This window comes from Juglans regia, chromosome 8 (assembly GCF_001411555.2).
Source record: "Juglans regia cultivar Chandler chromosome 8, Walnut 2.0, whole genome shotgun sequence".
Lineage (NCBI taxonomy): Eukaryota > Viridiplantae > Streptophyta > Magnoliopsida > Fagales > Juglandaceae > Juglans > Juglans regia.
The window spans coordinates 6,968,122-6,989,191 of NC_049908.1; the positions used below are offsets into that span (position 1 = coordinate 6,968,122).

Genomic DNA, 21,070 nt, shown 5'->3' on the forward strand with positions numbered 1-21,070 from the left:
CCTTGGGCTAGCTCATGTAGATCATTCTATATATGCGAGACGAGGCCGAGGTAATAGGTTAGTACGTGGGAGTCACAGCATTTCATGTCCATTAATTCAGCTTAATCATGTGTGCTTTAATCACCAAATTTTAGAGCCCATAAGAGCATTTTCATCCGCATCCTTATATCACTATTATCTTTAAATTATAAGAAATAATTTAGGCAAAATCTCAAAAACTCTCTTCCATCACATTCTCTATTTTAGAATTTTGGTTTAGGGGATGAACAGTAGTTCCCTAAATCTTCTTTTATTAATATTTTATTCTAATAAATAAAATACATTCTTCTTCTAATCAATTACATTTTCTCTTATACCCATATTTATTATAGCTTTAAATAATAATTTTAAAAATAATTTAAATAATTACTAAAATATAAAAATAATAATTTTAAAATATTATCAAACCCGTAAAAAAATAATTTAAATTTTTGTTTAAAATATTCACTATAGTAATAGTTCAAAATATAAGAAAAAATATTAATTAGTTAAATTTGTAAATGGAAGTGAGAGAAAAAAATAATAAAGAAATAATAGAAGAATATTATTTTAATAGAATTGAGAAAAGATAGGAAATGAGATGTAGAAGATTGGTAAAAAATAAGTAAAATTTAGAGAAAAATTATAAAAAGTGTCATTTTTAACTAAATTATAAGAAATTTTATAAAGAAACTAATGTGAATGCTCTAAGCACACAACCTCTCAAATCCCTTCTCATTATTGGAGCAAAGCTGGGTCATGGACAAGTTGACAACAGTGTACCTTATTGAAAGAAGGTTGGTCAAAAATCATAACCGAACCTAATTGCATCATATTCCTAGCTAGAGACTATAAAATTGACTCGACTTTTCACAAACTCATTAAACTTGATTGAGGCCATTAGCTGATGAAACAAGAACGAGTCAAACTGCTTAAATAAATTGAGAATAAAGTTGAAAATTATATAAATTACAGTTATAATATTATTTTTAATATTATTATTATTTTAAAACTTGAAAAAATTGAATTATTTATTATATTTTATGTGAAAATTTAAAAAAATTATAATAATGAGATGAGATAAAATATTTTTTATATCTAAACAAGACCTTAAGGACTCGTTTGTTTTTATAAATATCTCATATAATCATTATAATTTTTCTAAACTCACATATAAAATATAATAAATAATTTAAATTTTAAAATAAAAATTATATTAAAAATTATATTCTAATAATATTTTATTAATTAATTTGATCTTATCTCAACTTACTATCTAAACTCTTATTTATAAGCTTTTAATTGATACACCTAACAATGAAACGCTTTTCACATCAATTCATATAAAAAGTGTTGATATTTTATTTTATTTTTATAATTATAACAGATCTTCGTCATCATCTTTATACATGTCAATAAGGTACGTATGAATCATCAATTCATCTTAATTTATCTTAACCCATCATCATAATTTTTTTAAATTTAAATATAAAATATAATAAATAATTTAATTTTTTAAAATTTTAAAATAATAATAATATTAAAAAATAATATTTTATAATTTTAACTCAATTCAGTTTAATATCCACGCGAAAGAGATTCATTGACTGGAAATTTGACAATTTATCTTGTTGAACATTAGGAGTGTAAACTCAAACTGGAAAACAACTGTCCGAAACCGGTTTTTAAAACGTAAAAACCGGCCGGTTCCGATTTCGGGATTTTTTGGACCGGACTGGTTGATTAAAAAAAATAAAAAATAATATTTTTATATATAAGTTTTATACAAAATATTTTATATATATTAAATATTAATATATATAAGTTTTATATATAATGTATAATTATAAATTTTTATGTGAAATTTTATATATAACATATATATTCATATATGAAATAATTTCTTATTATAATTTATAAATTATTATATAAAATGTTAATACTAAATCACTAAAAGTTTATAACTAATAATAATATATAACTTATAACTACACCAATAGTCTAATATTAATACTATCATATAGTCTAATATATTAATAAAAGTATAAAACAGTTTTTTTTAAATCAAATTTTTTTTTTATAAATAAATTTTTAATGACAAATTGTGAAATTTAAATTTTAAAAAAATCGAAAAACCGGTCCGGTAAAACTGGAAGTATCGGTTTAGGAGGATAACCGGTGCGTAATCGATTTTAAAAAATATAAAATCAATACATACCGATTCGATCCTAAATTTTATTTAAAATCAGACCTGACCGGACCAATTACACCCGTATTGAACATACAAGAGAGTCACATATGAGTAGTACTTTGTCCCTAAAATGTGAATGTATATTAATATTGGTGAACAATTAAGGCGGTTGGTGACTTCATCATTGTCCAAGTTTTTTAGAAGAAGGAAGAAAGTACGAGACACAATTATGGTGTCTGAGAAATAATTATTATCTCAAGCCATCCATAATATCCTCTGAACCTTCACCACTTCATGATCATCATGTTGTACTACTTCCGACCATTTGTTTATATAAACCCAAACGATTTTATAATGAGAAACACTATTTTATCTCTTCAAAGTGACACTTTTATTTGATCGTTGGTCAAATTTTTTTTTATTTTTTTTATTTAATGATTAAGAAAGTGATTTTAAATATATTGGTATATTTTTTTTATTTTTTAAATATATTTAAATATATAAAAAAATGTGAAAAGAAAAAAAAAAAAAAAATTTATGCTGGGCGGTAAGCCCAGCGGTCAAAATGGGGCGGCATTGTAGCCGCACCCATTTTGACCGCTGGGCTTATAATATTGTTCTTCGGTTTCGTCCTCTCAAATTTTAGAGCACTAATTAATTACATCATCTTGCGTTAAACTGGCTGCAAATACAATTATAGCGGTTCAGCAATTGATCTGGTAACTAATTAATGGCAGATTATTGGTTTTTCTTATTTATAAAGTTTTATTATTTCACTAATAATTATATAGACAGTACTCAGATCATTCATTGAATGTGTTAAGAATATAAATAATTGAATATATCTATTTTTGTCGATAAACTTTTTTTAGATAAATAGTATTGATTTTAAATAATATTAGAATACAAATTTTGATTTCTAACTCTTATAACTTTATACTTTATCTCATCAATTAAATAATTCGTATGTTAGATATATTTATTGAGAGAGAATCTAACCCATATATGAGAGAACAATTATAAAGATCACAATTTGTCAAAATATTTGGCCTGATAATATCTCGTGGTGTCGTCAATGGTCACTTTAGCTTCTCAGTTCATACTCATAGCGTTCATCTGATAAAGATAAATGAGATGTTTGAAGAATGAGATGATATGAGAAATATGTAAATAGTAGTGAAATTGTTATGAATAATAATGAAATAATTTGAATTAAGATGTTTTATTGAATTTTGAGAAAGTATAGAGAAAAAAATTGAATAAAAATATTATAAAGTTAAAATATTGTTAGAACATAATTTTTGTTTTAAAATTTGAAAAACCAATATGATTTTTTGTGTTTTATTTGAAAAAATTATAATGATTAAATAAAAAAGATAAAAATTTAGAATTGAAAATTATTTATTTTTTAATAATGTTTGAAAAAAAAAGTATGAAAAATTTTGAGATGGGACGAGAATGTACATTGTGTTCCCAAACAAGCCTTTAATTTCGTTTTTGGCTAGCTAACAGCCTTTCCATGAAATCACTAATGTACCATTCTCAAACACCAAAAATCTGGTCGCTGAGGATTTATTAGGGGGACAAAAAGGGGTCACTCATCATTCACTTTCACTTTCAAACATTTATTAACAAACTTTGATTCAGAAAATTTAACAAATTATAATTAAGACCCAAGTGCTCTTAAACTTTGTAGGTACGTTTCTTAAACCTACATTACTTAACTTGAAGATGATCATAGAAATCTCATAAACAAATCTTTCTGTCAGGACAAGGAAGCCCATGCAAATGATTTGGGCACATGAACTTCGCCAACACATCTTCTTCCCCCCCAGAGAAATATGCTCTTTATTTCGAGTCTTCTCATAGAAAAAGACTCAAAGAATTCACCCCTTTTTATATAAATCCACAGAAGCAAACGAGACCCATCATAGCATTACACTTCCCGGAGGCGTCAAAGGGAGATCAATACGATGCAGTACAGGCCTCCCCAACGAGAGAGCAGCTTCATCATTCAAGTAACCGGTAATTATTGTGAAGCTGATCATCATCTTCCTGATCAAACCAGCTGTACTGTCTCTCCCAAGTTAATTAACTTTTCTGCAATGAAGCTCTTTAATCGTTTCCGTAAGATTCTCATGCGCCTGTTGTTTTCACTCCCTTCTCCTGGGTCTTCTTCTTCATCAGCGCCTACCTCCGGAAGTTCGGCTTCGAGGCAAAAGAGCTGTGACAGATTTGAGCCGCCAAAGACTTCATGCAGCTCTTATTACTCCTCTCACTCGCACTACAACGAGGCCATCGCCGACTGCATCGAGTTCTTCAACAAGTCGTCGCAGGATGGGATTTTGGATGGTCGTAAATCCGATGTCATGGTTTGAACTAATGGAAATATATATATATATATATATATATATATATATATATATATTCATGTTTAATTAACGGTCATGTTCCTGTTTCTTCTTTGATCAGTTCTTTCTTCTCGATCGTTCTTGCTTTGGATCTAAAGCACATATTCATTCAGAAATTAAATGCAAATATATATGATGAGTTCAGTACTGTTGTCCTGTTTTAATTATGCTTTACCTGTTCTCTTTCGTTTCTCCGATCTTGACCTACAATTGATATATACATTACACACACACGCATATATATATATATATATATATATATATAGATAGACAGATAGAGAGAGAGAGAGCCTACTAGCCTAGAGGGTTTCATAATTGTTGAGTTACGTTGGTCATTGATAGTAAACCTTGAATCATTATAAGAAATTTTTTTATTTGTGACCAATTATATATTATAAAAATGATAATTTTTTTTTTATTAAAATGACTTAATTCTTATTGTAAATAATTATTATTATCGTAAATAATTCATCATAAATACTTATTTTTGCATATACATTTTGGCATGTGTTCTCTGACTTCTCGTTAACCATGTTGTACTAACTACTATGTCTCATGTGACCATGTCTGCTAGAGTTGAATCGGTTATATATGTATGGGGGATATAATAGTTGGCCAAATGGGAGAAGGTCCAAGATGATGAGATCCTCATGAACGGTTTGGTTTGCCATTCATGAAGATGAAGATATTTCATCGAGAAAGAGAGAGCTTTTGTTTTGGGGCGAGAGGGATATATGTCTCATCATTGTATGGGTCCTCGTTGAGAAAGGCAATTCAAAATGTCGTGGTCCAGTCAATTTAAAGGAAATTAAAAGCTGAAAATCTAGTTGGGCTAATTTATGATTTATGTCCAGTCATTAATATGTCCCATTTAAGATTTAAGAAATTGGGCCTCTCCCTACCTATGTTATATACCACTCTTATCTTATTTTGATAATACTAAATAATATAATATGTAACATATTTATTATTATTAAATAATAAAAAAATATATAATAAATGATCATTTAATAATAATAAATATACCACATCACACTTGAGATAAAAGAGAGATGATAGTATAATGTATATAATTTTCGTTTTTAAAATTCTAAGATTTATCCCACGTGAGAATTAACCATGCAATGGAGAAAATTATTAGAATAGTTTCAAGAAAAGAATTTGACTTGCGTTAAAAATTTATTAGATACGTCTTATTTAAAAGTAAATAGATAAGATCTTCGCATATTGATACTGCTTTTTAAGGAGAATACTTTTTATCACATGGCTCTCTTATTGGATATCGAACATATTATATGCTCACAAATTAAGTTACAATTTCCTTCCATTCCAGGTCAACTTTTACTGGCTAGAATCGCTGATGAAATTGAAAGAAAAGTGGACCAAAAAAAAAAAAAAAACAGTTTATTATTATTTTTGGGAACCGAAAATATGTACTATTGTCCCGTAATTTGAAATGCAATTTAGGGAACTCGAGGCAATGCAATTTCTGGGCTGCCTTTCTTCTTCGAAAAAATCCCTCCGATTAGAGGGATCAGCATGTTGATCTTCTTCTTCTTCTTGGTAGAAGGGTGCCTCTCAAGTTTTTCAACAACTTGTGGGATCGAAACTTGAGCGAAGGAGGGAGGATTTGCAAAATTAGTCACATATCTTTTCTTTTGAAACTCCATTTCTTCTTCTTCTTTGTGATCAGAGTCTTGTATTTTGACCTCAAATTTCGTAGTGTCTTCAACAAACTTGATGTCTTCAAACTCTGTAATTTCCATCGGTTGTTTGTTGGACTCATGTTCCTTCAATTGTTGGAGTTGAAGCTTTGTCCGTTCAAGCTCTGTCTTCATAGAAGAGAGGCAAGTTGCCAAAATTATGCGTTCTTCTTTTGCTTTCTGGAGGCTTTGTTTTGTCTCCTCTAGCTCGGCTGTAACATTTCCGAGCCTTGAAAGGCCATTACCTCCATTTTCACTACCTCCACCCTGCATCTATATGATCAATAAACTTAATTAGTATCAAACATAAAAATACTTCTTTTGTCAAATTCAATTAATGCTTGACATCGTCTCTCTCACGATATAAATTATTTGACGAGGTAATTTCACATGGTATCACATCAGCATCTCTTGAATTTAAATTATTTTTCGTGTATTGATGAATGCTAGGGAAAAAGAAAAAGAAAAAGAAAAAAATTGTCTCACGATTTCTTGAAATCCAAACATGATAAGAAATTGTAAATTTAATTTCGTTCAAATACTATATAGACTAATTACATAATCAATACCAGAACATGCATGTTAGAAAAATGTATGCCTATTAAAATGGCAATCTCCAGTGAAAAAGAACTGAAATAATCTAAAGTGAATAATCTGTCACCTGTCTGAGCTTGCTGGAATAGAGCTCCCCAGCTAAAACTTTGTCTCCAAACAATGTGAGGGCCTCTTTGACAGACCTGAAGGGTGCCCTCGTATCAATCTCCGCCCTTTTCATCACCACAATTCCATCTTCCTTATCCATGTTTAATCATGCACCCTTGAGAGAGAGACAGACAGAGAGAGATCAGAGGCGTAGGATTAATATTGAATGAAAATTCAAGGAAGTCCTTTTATGTTTGGAATTGTGACTGTGAGAGAAAGAGTGTGAGAGAGAGATGCTGAGTAGGTGTAAGGGTGAGTGATGCAAGGAAGAGGGGTGAGAGATGCAATAATATTTCATGGAGGAGCTTCCTTTCTTCGTGCCCACTTCACTAGATCGATCGAATTCTGTACTTACTATGTAATGATATATTTGAAGCTGAAGCCATGGGGTGGGTGCATGACTCTAATTGGTTATAGAATAAATATAGATAGAAGTTACTATTGGGAGCATTAATTTTGCACATATGATGTAGCATCATCTAGACCACACATTTCCCCAAGTGAGTGTTGGGAACAATCAACTAGAAGCAGCCATGCAGTGAGTGCAAAGTGTGCACTGCTATAGTGGCTTCTCTCTAGCATTACTCTTTTTATTTAAAAATCTCAACTAATCTTGGTTTTGTAATTGGATTGAGTTTGTTATGTACAAGCAAGTTTGCGTACTAATGTTATTGTCTTCATATTTTAAATTCAAATTAGCACTGTTTTCAATAAAATCTATTTTCTGACTAATCATATTGAATGAGAGCGCGTATTAGTACACATAATCGCTTATAATTAGATTTTTCCAATTGGGTAACAGTACGGAGCTTGATAGTTTTGACCGATTAAGCTGGTAGCTCGTGACAATTTAAAAAAAGAGTAGTGCTAGCGTACCGGCCAGCTTCGACCGCTGGGCATGCCCACTAGTACAAATTTACTTTTTTATTTTTATATTCTTTTATTTTTTACATTTTTTAATATATTTAAATATTTTTAAAAAATAAAAAAGTATACTAATACACTAAAATCACTTTCTTAATTATTATGTAAAAAAAAATTAAATACATGATCAGTCAAAATGAAGGATAAATTCAGACGACATACTAACATTTTTCTTAAAAAAAAAAAAAAGTGCACTCATGAATTCAATAAGATTTCGGTTTGCTCCAACAGTTTTATCTTTTTTTCGCAAATTTACCAAACACAAAATCTTCACAACTTCCTAACACTCCACACTCCATATTATTTTTAATTTTTATTATTTTTTTCTTTTATCAAATAATTATTATATAAATAATGAATAGAAAATTTGAAATAATTTAAAAAGAATAAATTCAAAAACAATTTTAAAAAAATTATTAAAAATTTAAAAAATTTTAAAAAATGTGAAGCGTGGAGTGTAGTTGAGGTTGTATAGCAAAACTCTTTACCAAATGGCTTTCCAAGTTCGCAACATTTCAGACTAATCTTGCAATAAAATCTAAAATAGAGAAGTGATGGAGGGAGGGAGGGAGGCAAAACCATATTCAATGACACTTCAGACCCACACCGGAAATGTGATATCATCCGAGCGGGAGGGGAGGGAGGGAGGGAGGGAGGGAGGGAGGCATGCGACTACGGGGAGGGAGGCGTGCGAAGGGGAAGAGAGGAGCTAGATCTGTGTAGTTTTTTTTTAATATTTTGTATTAACCATTCAGAAAATGACATGTGGCATCGGTCCAATCTCTCGGTCTAATCTCTAGATTTACCTAACATTTTCCTTTGTGATTGGAGTATAGCTTGTGAGGCGCTAATTATTCCAATAAAAAAAATAATTTTTATGATAGGTTCTATTTTTTTTTTTTTATAAAAAGTTTGTATATTCTAATACATTATTTTTTGAATAATACATTCCATATCTTAAAAATACTAAACTGATTTTGCCTTATTGAAAATAAATTATTCATATTTTTAAGAAAAAAGTTTATTCTTAAATTGATGTATAGAGTATATTTAATAAATAAAATATTTATATGAAATCGTTTAATTTAGAAGATAAAATTCGATATTACAATATACGTGGATCTGGCATGAGAATTGAATTGGGACACCGTTTCTTCGTCTGCCATGCGCACGCGCTAGATTTCGCTCAAAATCTCTTCGCCTCGTGCATAGACTAGAACCCGCGACTGAATTGAAAAACGAAATTGTGCCTTTTTAGCTCTCTCCAAATTTATTCCTAGCTGCTCACTGCTTAATTTCCCTCTCATAATTTGGAGAATGGTACTTCAATTAATATCGAATTAATTCTCATCTAGTGTTTGACTTTGATCTTAATCGGTTTATATGTTCTTGACCGTATCGTTAACTCTTTGATTTGGCAGATCCGGTTCATACTGCTACAGAACAGGCAGGGAAAGACCCGTCTTGCCAAGTACTACGTTCCTCTCGAGGATTCCGAGAAGCACAAAGTCGAATACGAGGTATGATCTTCATCGTCTTCATTTAATTTTATCGTAGTATAATTGTAGGGAAGGGGCGAATTTTTTAGTTTTTTGAATTTCCTGGCTTTGTAGGTTCATCGATTGGTGGTAAACAGAGATCCCAAATTCACAAATTTTGTCGAGGTGAAATATATTTGCTCTCATCTTCTTTAAAATTTGCGGATTTTTTTTTTGTTTGGGTACAGGGAATGATTGGAAGTTGTAATGGAGAGCTCCCATTCTTACATTTCTTGTATTTTTGGCTTAAGAAAATAAAATCAACCCTCGGCTACTAAACCTAATTTCCAAGCTTGGATTAGGTTAAATGTGCCGACTTGAAATTATTACAGGCTGGCTTGTTTTGATCTGCTACTGAAGTTTTCCTGATGTTACTATGTGCTAACTACCTGATTATATTGCTTGTTGCAGTTCCGCACACACAAAGTAATATACAGGCGATATGCAGGGTTATTTTTTTCGCTCTGTGTTGACATTACTGATAATGAGTTGGCCTATTTGGAGTGCATCCATCTATTTGTGGAGATTTTGGACCATTTCTTCAGCAATGTGTGCGAGCTAGATTTGGTTTTTAACTTTCACAAGGTTTGCCACTTAATAATGATTTTTCTTTCCCACTTATTTGTAAATCACACCAACTCAATGCTTCTCTGCTTCTGGTATATAATCTATCAATGCTAGTGTCAAGTAATAGCGCTGTAGTAAAATTATTTTCTTGAATGATGTCGCTAGACAAAGAATTTTTTGGGGAAAAAAATGGAAGCTCGAAATGAAGTGTGTCAACATCAAATGTTAATTGCGTGATTAAAAAAAATGGTGCTTTCTTTCTGGCAGAAGGAAAACTGTGAAAAAGTTGTAACAGGAAGTAATGTTTTTGGACAAAGATTCTAATAATATGACAAAAGAGCTTATGGGACTTGTGCTTTTAGAAATAATTCTTTCATTGAAGCGCTATTTCAAGTAACGCCTGTATGGTAGTTGTAAATAGTTGTTAGGAATTGCTCCTCTTGTGCAATGATGAGTGAATTGTTTGAAGCGATGTCTTGAGACAAAGAAATACCATGAAAGCACCATTCCAAATAGAATTTTTGATGTAACACCATATGGTGATCGATAAAAGTGAGGTTACGTTTGAGTAGTGAAGTGATCTCAGATATTCTGTTAATAGTAGTGAAAAGTGATGATAAAATATTGAATAGTAGTAAAAAGTAGTGAAAAATATGTGAAAAGTAATGATAAAATAATGAATAGTAGTGCACCTACCCAAACGAGCCTAAAACTATGATGAAAGCATCATTTGAACTGGTCCTTGAAGGTGAGAAATCTCGGCAAAATGAATGTATAATATTAATTAATATATCATTTTTAACTAAGCAGTTTCCCACTTAGAATAGTGCTTCTGAAAATATGAATTTTAACAGAAATGTGTTATTTAAAAAAAAAATTAATTTTTACCTTTTATAATGATTTTTTTACTCCAACTAAGCTTTGTTGCCATACAACAACCAAATTTTAAATCAGAGTTGCTGTGATTTAATCTTAGTCTTAATTAGATACATTTTGGTCAAATTTAGGATCCGTTTGGATACTTAGAATACCTCAATATATCTGTGAATAGTAGTGAAATTGTTTGAATTAAGATATTTATTGGGTCTTGGGACATGAGAGAAAAAAAGTTTAATAAAATATTATAAAGTTAAGATTGTTTGAATATAATTTTTTAATATAAATTTTGTTTTGAAATTTGAAAAAGTAGTATTTTTTTGTATTTTGTTTGAGAGTTTGAGAAAGTTGAAATGATTAGGTAATAATTAAATGAAAAAGTTGAAATTAAAAGTATTTTATGTTTGAGTGATGTTTGAGAAAGAAATATCTGAGAACCTCTGAGAAAACTTGAGAGCAGCTGTGTTGCTATTGGTACTGCCGTACTGTTGATTGCTACAATGCTGACATTACTGTTAATGGGTTGGGATGTTTGGATGCAATGAAGTATTTCTGTAGATATAGCGTACAATTTCAACATAAATGTGTGCAAGCTAGATTTGACATCTAGTTTTCTCAAGATTGTCACCTTGTGTTTTCTTGTTCAATTATTCTGAATTGTCAGTTACTTCAGAGTCAAGTTTTTCTCATCCTTTTATGTACTTTCTTATTCTTTTCCTCTAATGCGATTGCTACTTTTATGTTTAGCTTCTTTACTCCATTCAATGTTTGATTAAAAGCTCATATTCCCATGTTTTTGGGACGGAGAAACTAAACTAATTCTGTTGAGCAGTCAGCATGTGTTGGTATCTAACTCTCCATTTCATTGAAATAACTGTATGTATCTTCTTTCATATGGCTTCCCATGGCACCAAGGAATTAATGCATAGTTCCCATGTATTTCTTTCATGTGGATTTGATTTCGTTGGAAAACGATATCTGGAATTTCTGCAATGCCCTTGCTCATTTACAACACAATCTCTGATTCCCTTCATGCTAGGCTAGTCATGCTGCAAATGCATAGGGTTGGGAATCAGAGATGGTGTTGTAAATGAACAAGAAGTATGACTAGCTTAACATGATCTTGAAGTGTATGGAAGAAGTATGTATGGAAGATAGGAGGATATTGCTTGATCTTGAAGTGTAAATATATGCTCTACTCCTTCCACGTGTGTGTTTTGGGGAGTATTGTTGTGGTTATTTTATTTTTATTGACTTCTTGTACTAATCCTTTATTTTGGAAAAAAAATAAAATCCAATGAAGGTTTATTTGATACTTGATGAATTCATTCTTGCTGGAGAGCTCCAAGAAACAAGCAAAAAGGTGTGTGAATTCGTTGTGCTTCCCTTGTGCATCTAGAATAGTTTTTTTGATCGGTAAAGCTTGTTTGCCAAGACCGAAGGTGTGCATATTCTTGCATCTAGATTATGCCAAGACCAAAGCTTGTTTGCCTTTCCTTCTCCCTCATATTGTTCGTAGTAAATGGTTTATACTGCCACTTTTGTTCTCTTCTTGCCACCCCCCCTCCCCCTTTATTTTGGAAAGGACTACTACACAACTACAGCACCAACCTGTGTCATATAGTTAAAGTCTGATTCCTGTTCATTGGGGCTCTCATATTTATAATAACTTAGAACCAACTAATATATGATTTTTCATAAGATTTTTGCTTCAACTTGCAGGCGATTATTGAGAGAATGGGCGAGCTGGAGAAGTTAGAGTGAAAATTTTCTGTGTTTCAGGTGTGCAATCTGTCGCTTTTTTCCTTTAATTATTCAGAAAAATCATTACTGCCAATTTCCTCTTGTATATCAGAAAATCGAACGAGAAAAAGTGTTTCCTTTTTCATTACTGTACCGTGGTCCTCCACTTCTTTTCCCATTTCGCTGTCTGTGAATAAAACGTGACTGTGCACGTTCACTCTGCAGATTGCCGTTTGGTGTAGTGCTTCATAGGTGGATTACAGATAGAGACATACAAGACATGTTAATTAATAGTACACTATTTATTATTATTATTCGTAAGAATTAAATATTTTGAGTAATTTTAAGTGTTACCAGCTAGCTTATGCTTCAAAACATGGACTCCAAGATTCATTTGATAACATTATTTAGAGATTAAAAAAAAAAAAAAAAGCATGGACACCAGCTAGCGTCTGAGTTAAAACATGGACTACAACTTCTGTAAAATAGAAAAAATATCTCATTTAAAAAAAAAAAAAATGAATTACCATGTTCACTTGACATCTATTTCAAAAAGAAATTCCAATAAAAGCAAGGTGCTAACAGAATGTGGCCTCCATTGGACTGTCCGAATGAATCCTCAGTGGAGGAAGTGTTGGGCGCCAAATCTCGTTAATAGTAATTAAATGAAAAGCTGCGTGGAATGTGACCCCAAGTTTCATCTTCACAATGCTGTGCCTACATCTTGAAAAAATCCAACTATTCTAAGGGTGATGCTACAGCCCCGCTGGGGTGTAGTGTTATTTTATATGTGTTTTGTTTAAATAATTTTTTATTATTTTAAAATATTTTAAAAAAATAAAATAAATTTAAAACATCATTCAGAAAATATTTTCTTAATTAGAAAGTAAAAAAATATAAATTAAAAAATACTTTCTTAATCATGAAGTAAAATAAAAAATTATAAAAAATATTTTTTAAAAAATAAAATAAATTTAGAACATCATTAAAAACACTTCCTTAATTAGAAAGTTAAAAAAAAATTCATTAAAATATACTTTCTTAATCACGAAGTAAAATAAAAAAATATTTTTTATAATTTTTTATTTTACTTCGTAATTAAGAAATATGATTTTTTATTTTACTTCGTGATTAAAAAAATATTTTTTAATAATATTTTAAATTTTTTTTATTTTTTAAAAATAGTTACAATTATTAAAAAAATCTATATAAAAAATAATTTAAAAAAAAATACATAAAAAATACACTAATCTCCAGCGGGAGCTCCAAGCGGGAGCTCCCAGCGGGAGATATAGCATTTCCCACTATTCTAATCCAATTTAACTTCCTTAGTCAGAATGACTGCCAGACACCAATTTGGCAGCACAAGTAAAGAACTGCTGTGTAAGTCACGCACCCACAGTATGCAAAGGAAAATATTTATACATTCTGCAGTCTATTTGAAAAAAAGTGAAAGTACACTTGAAATTCACATAAACAACTTAAACTATTTTTTAAAAGGACTGCATATAACTTGCATCGAATATTATTCATTCCCAAAAGGATGCTCCAAAATTCAATGCAATTAGGCGAAGGTGGCTTTTAAATTTTGGGACCAGTCCTTGCTGTTTTAGACTTTTAAGGACTTAATTAAAAATTGATTAATTTTTTAATATGCTCATCCAGTACCCTCTAGCCTAATGAATTCTCAAGGAAAAAAAAGGTACAAGAAATAAGTACAATGACATTGCAATATCATAATGAATTAATACGAACACTTGCAACACAACAAAATCTTGAAATCACATTTCATGACACTTAAATGCATTATCAAGCAATGAAAATGAAATTTATAGTTACATTTGATGGTGCATTATCGAGTACATGGTTCTAACATATTTGAAGGATTGATTCGTTATCTGTGAACATCCACAAACCATTCTCATCTCACTCTCATTCTAGTAATATGTGGCACTTTTATTGCCCTTAATCATCCTTTATTTTTTTAAAGAATAAATTTAAAGATTGCTACCTTATCATAGTGGGATGAAGGTGTAATTTATAAAATCTTCCTCTTGACAGTCTATTCGCCGGGGGGGGAGAGAGAGAGACATCACCATTTCCCTAGCAGAACCCATCCTGTGATTGTGTCGCTGAGCCAATGCCGGAATTCCACTCAAGTTGCTTGAGACCCATATTCTGGTCTCATTCTTTGCTACTTGATCCTATTTACTTTTTGGCGTTTCCCCTTCATTCTTTGGGTGGTTAGCATTACCTTAACCCCTAAAGCAGTAAAGCTGAGGCAGAAAAAGTCAACAACAATAAAGGAAGCAAGCTAAAAAGAAAATTCTGTGGGGGACAGGCAAATAGAAAGAAGTTTGACGATTCTATTTAGTAATGTTCTCTGTAAAAGGGCATCAGTGTGACCATAGATGCTGATAAAAGGATCATACAACAAAACTTAATTACCATCTCCAGCAGCTGACAGGTCTCAGGTTTTCCCCCAACATATGCACATGTCCCAGCAATTTTCCTTTGCCTGACTTGGATGCTCTTCTTTCTCTGATCATTTGATATTATGAAATGCACGGCATTCTTTTCTGATCATTTGATATTCCATACATGGCAATCAGTCGAACATTGCATGTATCTGCACTTTTTTGATCATGCCACATGAAGACTTGAGTATGAACAGAAAGAATTGATGCAATAATGTATTGCCCACCCCATTGCCTTATTAAACTGCCAATGAAAGTCACATCAAAGGTGCTCATTACAGAGTAATTGCAATGGCAGCACGCCACTGGCATGGAACCCTCCTTCGGTCTCTCCGTAGGTAGAGGGGAAAAGGTTGTCTTGTTTTTTAATCTGGGCTGGGGGCAATGATGGAGTAATGGCCATAAGGCGCTGCTTTTGTTGAGAGGCTGTAGCATACTTAGGGCCAAGTACTTCTAGGGATGGTGGGATACTGGCTTGGGCACATGGGATCAGCATAGGAGGATCCTGCCTTCCCTGTTGCCAGCTCGAAATTTGGGTCATAGATATTGAAGTTGCCACAGGCCTGTAATGAGCTGCTAGCTGGGCAGCCCAAAAGTGTTGCTGTTGCTGATGTCGTTGATGTTGCTGCAGCTGATGCTGTTGTTGTTGCTGCTGCTGCTGCCGCAGCTGATGCTGTTGTTGTTGCTGCAGCTGCTGTTGTTGTTGTTGCTGTTGCTGCTGCTGTGTTGTCAAGGCTGCAGGACTTACATGAGGACCGCTGAATGGATTGCCAAGAAATGGAGCTACCCGCATCTGCACCTACAATGAAGCATGACAACATATTTTAGAATTTCTATAGCTTAACAAGACAAGGAAGAGCTGTAGTTGTTAGCAACTAAATCATATTATACAACCAAATTTGCAGCTTTTTGCAAGTTCGTTACAGTCAGGTGATAGATAGAACACAATAAAGAGAAAGTTGCAAGCAATTGTTTAACTGGCTCCAATGAATTTCCTAACACACTTGTAGATGTGTCCTAAAAGAAAGAATAAAACCTTATTTGCTGCTGATGATGTTATCGAAAGCTGATCAGGGTAAGCAGCAGAGGTATAGCGAGTTTGAGGCATTGCGAAAGGCAAAAGAGTCTGCTGTTGTGCAAGAGATTGAAGATAAGGAACTTGGCATTGTGACGAAGGATCCAACCCATTACTAGTTCTATCACCACAATTCTTAGCTTCCATCCCACCACCTCCAGTGAACAAGGACAAGAAATCGAATCTCTGCAAGTAACAGAGAAAAGTTAAAGAAAAAGGGGGATAGAGAAAAAATGGAAGGGAAGAAACCATTGGCAATTGCAGTATAAGCTTACCTGCTTCTGCGAAGTGTACGCCTCAGATACCAGAGCAGCATGGGGCTGATCTTGATGGAGTTGCTGTTGCCAAAGAATACCAGTTTTAGCGTCATTTGAATTTCTTCCATCAGTTGAATTGCATGTAGTGGTAGAAGAAATAGTGCCGTTGAAACTAGTCCTCACCCCATGAAAGCTGTTAAGTGCCATACGAGCTCCAAGATTTGGTCCTTTCTGGAGTTTCAATTGATTACATTGCAGCAGCAGCCTCCCTTGGTTCTCTGGCATTTGTAAATTCTGAATGAGATGACTTATATGAACATGAGCAGAGCACCTCTTCCATGTATCTTTTTCAACGGCAACTTTTGAAACCTGCACAGTTGACCATATACCAATCAGATGATCAAAGTAGCACACAATCATTTTGAGGAAACAGACAGCCTCATATTAAAGGTGTGAACAACAGCTAAGAAGCATAAACGTGATATAATCATAGATAACAAGCCATATTCACCTCTCCACTTGAAGAACCATTTTCAAATGACCTGTGTCTGCAGGCAATCATATCAGTATCGAGCCAACCTGGAACTTTAGCAGCAGAGGACCTGAGACAGCTAAATGCGTGAGGACATGGGAGCACCCAAAAACTGGCTACATTAATGGTTCAAAAGTAACAAGAATGTAAGAAAATTACTGCAAATAATGACCAGGACTCCCGACTCCATGTGGCACAACTGAAGACAAGCCTGGCCACAATGCCGAGCCTGTTGATCAAAGAAAAGAGTATGATAAGAGTCACAATATTAATATGATTAATATGCAACCTGTTGGTCAGAGAAAAGACTACGATAGAGTCCGGACACCATGATCACTAGACTTCTAATCAAGCTAGAAATTTACCATTTTTCTTGGGCTCCTTGATCATTTTTTGTTGTTCCGGTTCACTTGCTATAGTTATGGCCCCATTTAGTTCAGACTTGGAAATTACATTTACTGGCCCCATTGCCATCTCTGATACTTTCTCAATTAGTGGGGTCTCCGGTTGTGTAGGTAGTTTTAATCTGCTGGGTCATTTATAAAAATGAAAATAGTTATACACAAAGTAAAACAGGAAAAAGGAAAAGCTGATAAGAGAGCACTAAATTATTTAAAAAAAAAAAAAAAAAAACGCACCCAATCAAGCTTAGCTCATAATTGCGCAATGGCTTTTCACCGTCACTGCCACTGTCACTCTTATCCAAGAATGACATGCTACTTGCATTCAATTGAGGAACAGGACAATCTGACTCCATATGAATTTTCTCTCTGTTAGATAAATCTGGCCGTTCTTGAATACTGGGTTCATTCAAAGAATCTACTTTTCGAGTTTCTTTGGGCAAACTATCCGTGTTGGATGATGAGGGATTGGTAACATTGGATAATTTCCAAGGCATAGTACTTGAGTTGTCATTTGTAACTGCAGAATCTGATAAAAGAATACAAATTAAAACACCACAACAAATAATTTTTTATTTTTATTTTTTGAAAAAAAAAAGCTTAGTATCATATAAAGAAACTATATGAAGAAACCTTGCATAGACGATGGATTCTCCCTTGACTCTGGAAAAGCCAAAGGTCTAGCTTCTGTATATTCTGTGTCTAATTTACTCTTCTCATTTGCATCATTATTGGGGAACATTCCAGCCAATGCATACAAGGTTTCCACTACTTCTTCCTCCTCTTTTGTTATTTGCCCAGAGAAAGTCTGTTCTGGGGACCAGTCTGAGCCTCCATGTTTCTATAAAAACAACTTGAAGTCTATCAATTGAAATGCCCAGTGAAAAAGGCAAAAGAGAGCGATATGGACCATGGTGATGAGCTAGAGAGGACTAACCAAGTTCAGTTTAGATTTCTTTACACCATTTTTTATGGGTGATTCTTCGACTCCGCTGATTGTACTGTTCACCTTCTTTGAATCTGGTAAAGGTGGAGAAACTGATTCGTGATTGCGCTTCTTCATGGCTGTAAATGTTAAGCATTGTGTTTTAAATTTCATACAGAAAACTTTTCCGATTCACTAATGCAAAAGTATTTATCTTGCAAAAGTCAAACTCAGAACAAAACAACGTATTCCTAAATTAAAAAGAACAAAGGAACAGTAAAAATTGCAGTATCACTATATTAAATAGAATTAAATAAAAAACAGACAGAATCTTGCTTCCAGGAAAAGAAAGAAAAAGCAAAAAGCTTCGAATTTTCTTCAGTCCTAATCAAACTCACAAAGCAAAAAGTTAAAAATTAAAAATTAAAAATAAATAAAAAAAAAAAAAAAATCTTCCAAGAAGAACGACCAAATCTTAAACCAGTCGAAGCGCCGGTTTAGATTCTCAATACATTTTATCTTATTATTATAATTTTTTAAATTTTTATATAAAATATAATAAATAATTTATTTTTTTTAAATTTTAAAATAATAATAATATTAAAAAATAATATTTTAATAATATTTTATTCATTACATTTAAAATTATTCAACTTATCTCTAACTCATCTCTAATCCATCTAATCCAAACGCCCAAGTTATCACTGCAAACAATTAAAAAAACACTAAAAATTAATATTGCATACCCTCGAATGGAAGAAAAATTATGTAGAAAAATAAAAGCAAAATTCTACCAGCTTGTTTGATTCGCTGCGCACCTGAACGCAGCCTTCTCGGAACAGAGGCCTGATCCACACCATTGCGGTCATAAAAAAACTGTAGAAAAGTACCAGAAAATAAAGAAGCTAAAAAATACCAATCGATGGTGACCATGACCAATAATCTAACATCGACTCATCAAAATTATCGACCTTTTTGGGAATCTTAAATCTCTTGCTAGAACCAATACTCATAGACGGTGCTCGTAAGCGAAGCTCATCTTCTTTGTCGGACAGATCGCAACCCATTTCGTCGTCTTCGTAGCTCGAGCTTGTCCTACCAACAACTCTCAATCTTCTATCTTCATTCGATCATTCCACATGTACGAAGTCCCCACCAACACCATCTGACCCTTGAAAATCACACACAAATCGAAACACACATAAACAACAAGAGCCCAAGATAAAGGAATAATAGGGGACACGGGACACGAATAATCGTTGAACCTTATCATAAAGCGAAACAAGGAACGCCCAGATAACGACAAGTACAAAACGGATGGGAGATTTGTTTTCTTTTGGTATATTTGTGTGAGTGAAAATTTACCAGAGAAGAGCTTGTCGGGCTTGGCAGGAGAGAACCGACTGGCTCCACGCCTCACGTCTCGAACTTTGTCCATTTCTGACATCCCAACATCTGAGTTTTGAAAAAGGCTTCGACGGCTCGGAATTTAATCGGACCCAACCAGCCACGAGACTGAACGCCCAGCTCTTTTTATGTATTTATGATCATTCTACTTTCGAGAATTTGAGTTTCTTCAATCACAGAAGAGAAAGACAAGTCAGAGAAATCAAAGCTCGGAGAAAAATAAAATCGTTTCCGTTATTGCCACGAACGAAAAAAACGAAAATGTGAATAAGAAAGTGGATGAGAACATCGTAGTCTTTTTTTCTTGTTTTGTTTTAGTTTCTAGCGAAAAGCTCGCCTGAAAGAAAACGGGAAAGGTGGCGTGGGTTTTCCAACGAAAGACAAAATTAATTATAGTTGCCACATATCCCTCCGTATCTCTCTCTCACTCTCTCTCTGAGCTCACAGGAGAAGTGCTCGCAAGCATCTCGACGGTGAAATAGAACAAAAAAACAAACACACGAACACAGGAGGCAGAGGCAAAAGGCTGGTAAAGATATGACAGAAAACAAAGGAAGGAAATTCGTTCCTCGTGTTCAGAGAATCAGGTTCTTCGTGAAATAAAGCAGGGTAACAGAACAGAAAAAGGGCCAGAGAGAGAGGGTGTGTTAGAGAGAGCCAGCCAGGTAACATCGGCACTTGGCAGACAAAATAGAAAAGATCATAAATATCCGTAAAAAAACTCCTGGAACCAAAATACTGGATGAATCACATTCATTCACTTGGAGAATCAAAGGAAACCCCATTAATGCGCGAATCTCCCAACAATCCCAAACCCATCTTGACTGCCGACTCCCCGTATATATTATCACTCTTTCTTCCAATTTAAAAAATTAAAAATAAAACCTGAGACTGGAAATTTAAACCAGAAAAGAAAGTCAAGAAAAATCCCAAAAAAGCATTACAGATTTCACACATCAGTGCTCTGAAGCTCATTCCTCTCGCAAAAATATCAAGCACGAGCTCCGGAAAAAAATAAAAAAACCGAAGAAAACCAAAGGTTTGGGCACCGTAAAATCGCGCTGTCTCGCGAAACTGCCACCACCTTCTCTGTCTCTCCCACCTTTGGCCTTTTTCTTCTTTCTTCTTCTCTGTAGCATCACATTCGGCGGTGATCTAACGGCTACGAGTGACTGCCAAGTGTGAACCGTCGATCATGGAATAACGTGAGAATGGAGCTCGACGGCCCAGAATCCACGGCTCCGATGCGTTTCTTGGAAAATCTCCACCTCATTGGCCGTTCGATGTTTTTATAATTGGAGAGAGTAGTGCCTTTTGTAAAAT

The 21,070-nt window shown here is 33.2% G+C and overlaps 4 protein-coding genes across 13 annotated transcripts; 2 read left to right on the forward strand and 2 right to left on the reverse strand.

Moving 5' to 3' along the window:
• The first annotated feature begins 3,993 nt into the window (after nucleotides 1-3,993).
• On the forward strand, nucleotides 3,994-4,587 carry LOC109019991. Its single transcript, XM_035692743.1, has one exon. It carries the CDS (start codon nucleotides 4,183-4,185, stop codon nucleotides 4,585-4,587), a length of 405 nt encoding a protein of 134 aa, XP_035548636.1. The 5' UTR covers nucleotides 3,994-4,182.
• A 1,270-nt stretch (nucleotides 4,588-5,857) lies between these two features.
• On the reverse strand, nucleotides 5,858-7,276 carry LOC109019989 (WEB family protein At1g75720-like). Of its 2 annotated transcripts, none has more exons than XM_019002371.2 (2): nucleotides 6,985-7,276; nucleotides 5,858-6,590 (listed from the first exon to the last, which is right to left on the reverse strand). In XM_019002371.2, the coding sequence occupies exons 1-2, from the start codon at nucleotides 7,123-7,125 to the stop codon at nucleotides 6,084-6,086; spliced, it is 648 nt and encodes a 215-aa protein (XP_018857916.2). In that variant the 5' UTR covers nucleotides 7,126-7,276; the 3' UTR covers nucleotides 5,858-6,083. The 2 variants fall into 2 exon arrangements, with proteins under 2 accessions (XP_018857916.2, XP_018857915.2); XM_019002370.2 differs by having other exon boundaries at nucleotides 5,864-6,596.
• Nucleotides 7,277-9,057: 1,781 nt separating this feature from the next.
• On the forward strand, nucleotides 9,058-13,045 carry LOC108983685 (AP-2 complex subunit sigma). The gene is made up of 7 exons (XM_018955414.2): nucleotides 9,058-9,269; nucleotides 9,371-9,469; nucleotides 9,563-9,613; nucleotides 9,899-10,072; nucleotides 12,234-12,293; nucleotides 12,653-12,712; nucleotides 12,899-13,045. Exons 1-6 carry the CDS (start codon nucleotides 9,267-9,269, stop codon nucleotides 12,692-12,694), a joined length of 429 nt encoding a protein of 142 aa, XP_018810959.1. The 5' UTR covers nucleotides 9,058-9,266; the 3' UTR covers nucleotides 12,695-12,712; nucleotides 12,899-13,045.
• A 1,445-nt stretch (nucleotides 13,046-14,490) lies between these two features.
• On the reverse strand, nucleotides 14,491-20,830 carry LOC108983684. 9 transcript variants are annotated; one of them, XR_001994915.2, is made up of 13 exons: nucleotides 19,706-20,830; nucleotides 19,312-19,511; nucleotides 19,135-19,216; nucleotides 18,353-18,480; nucleotides 18,049-18,256; nucleotides 17,653-17,944; nucleotides 17,380-17,540; nucleotides 17,174-17,243; nucleotides 16,994-17,084; nucleotides 16,501-16,851; nucleotides 16,187-16,411; nucleotides 15,122-15,949; nucleotides 14,491-14,949 (listed from the first exon to the last, which is right to left on the reverse strand). XR_001994915.2 is itself a non-coding variant. In XM_018955404.2 (13 exons), the coding sequence occupies exons 3-13, from the start codon at nucleotides 19,405-19,407 to the stop codon at nucleotides 15,413-15,415; spliced, it is 2,241 nt and encodes a 746-aa protein (XP_018810949.1). In that variant the 5' UTR covers nucleotides 19,408-19,511; nucleotides 19,706-19,914; nucleotides 20,692-20,830; the 3' UTR covers nucleotides 14,491-15,412. The 9 variants fall into 9 exon arrangements, 8 of the variants coding, with proteins under 8 accessions (XP_018810949.1, XP_018810957.1, XP_018810952.1 ...); XM_018955404.2 differs by having other exon boundaries at nucleotides 14,491-15,949; nucleotides 19,706-19,914; nucleotides 20,692-20,830; XM_018955412.2 differs by having other exon boundaries at nucleotides 14,491-15,949; nucleotides 16,501-16,563; nucleotides 16,666-16,851.
• Between the last annotated feature and the right edge of the window lie 240 nt (nucleotides 20,831-21,070).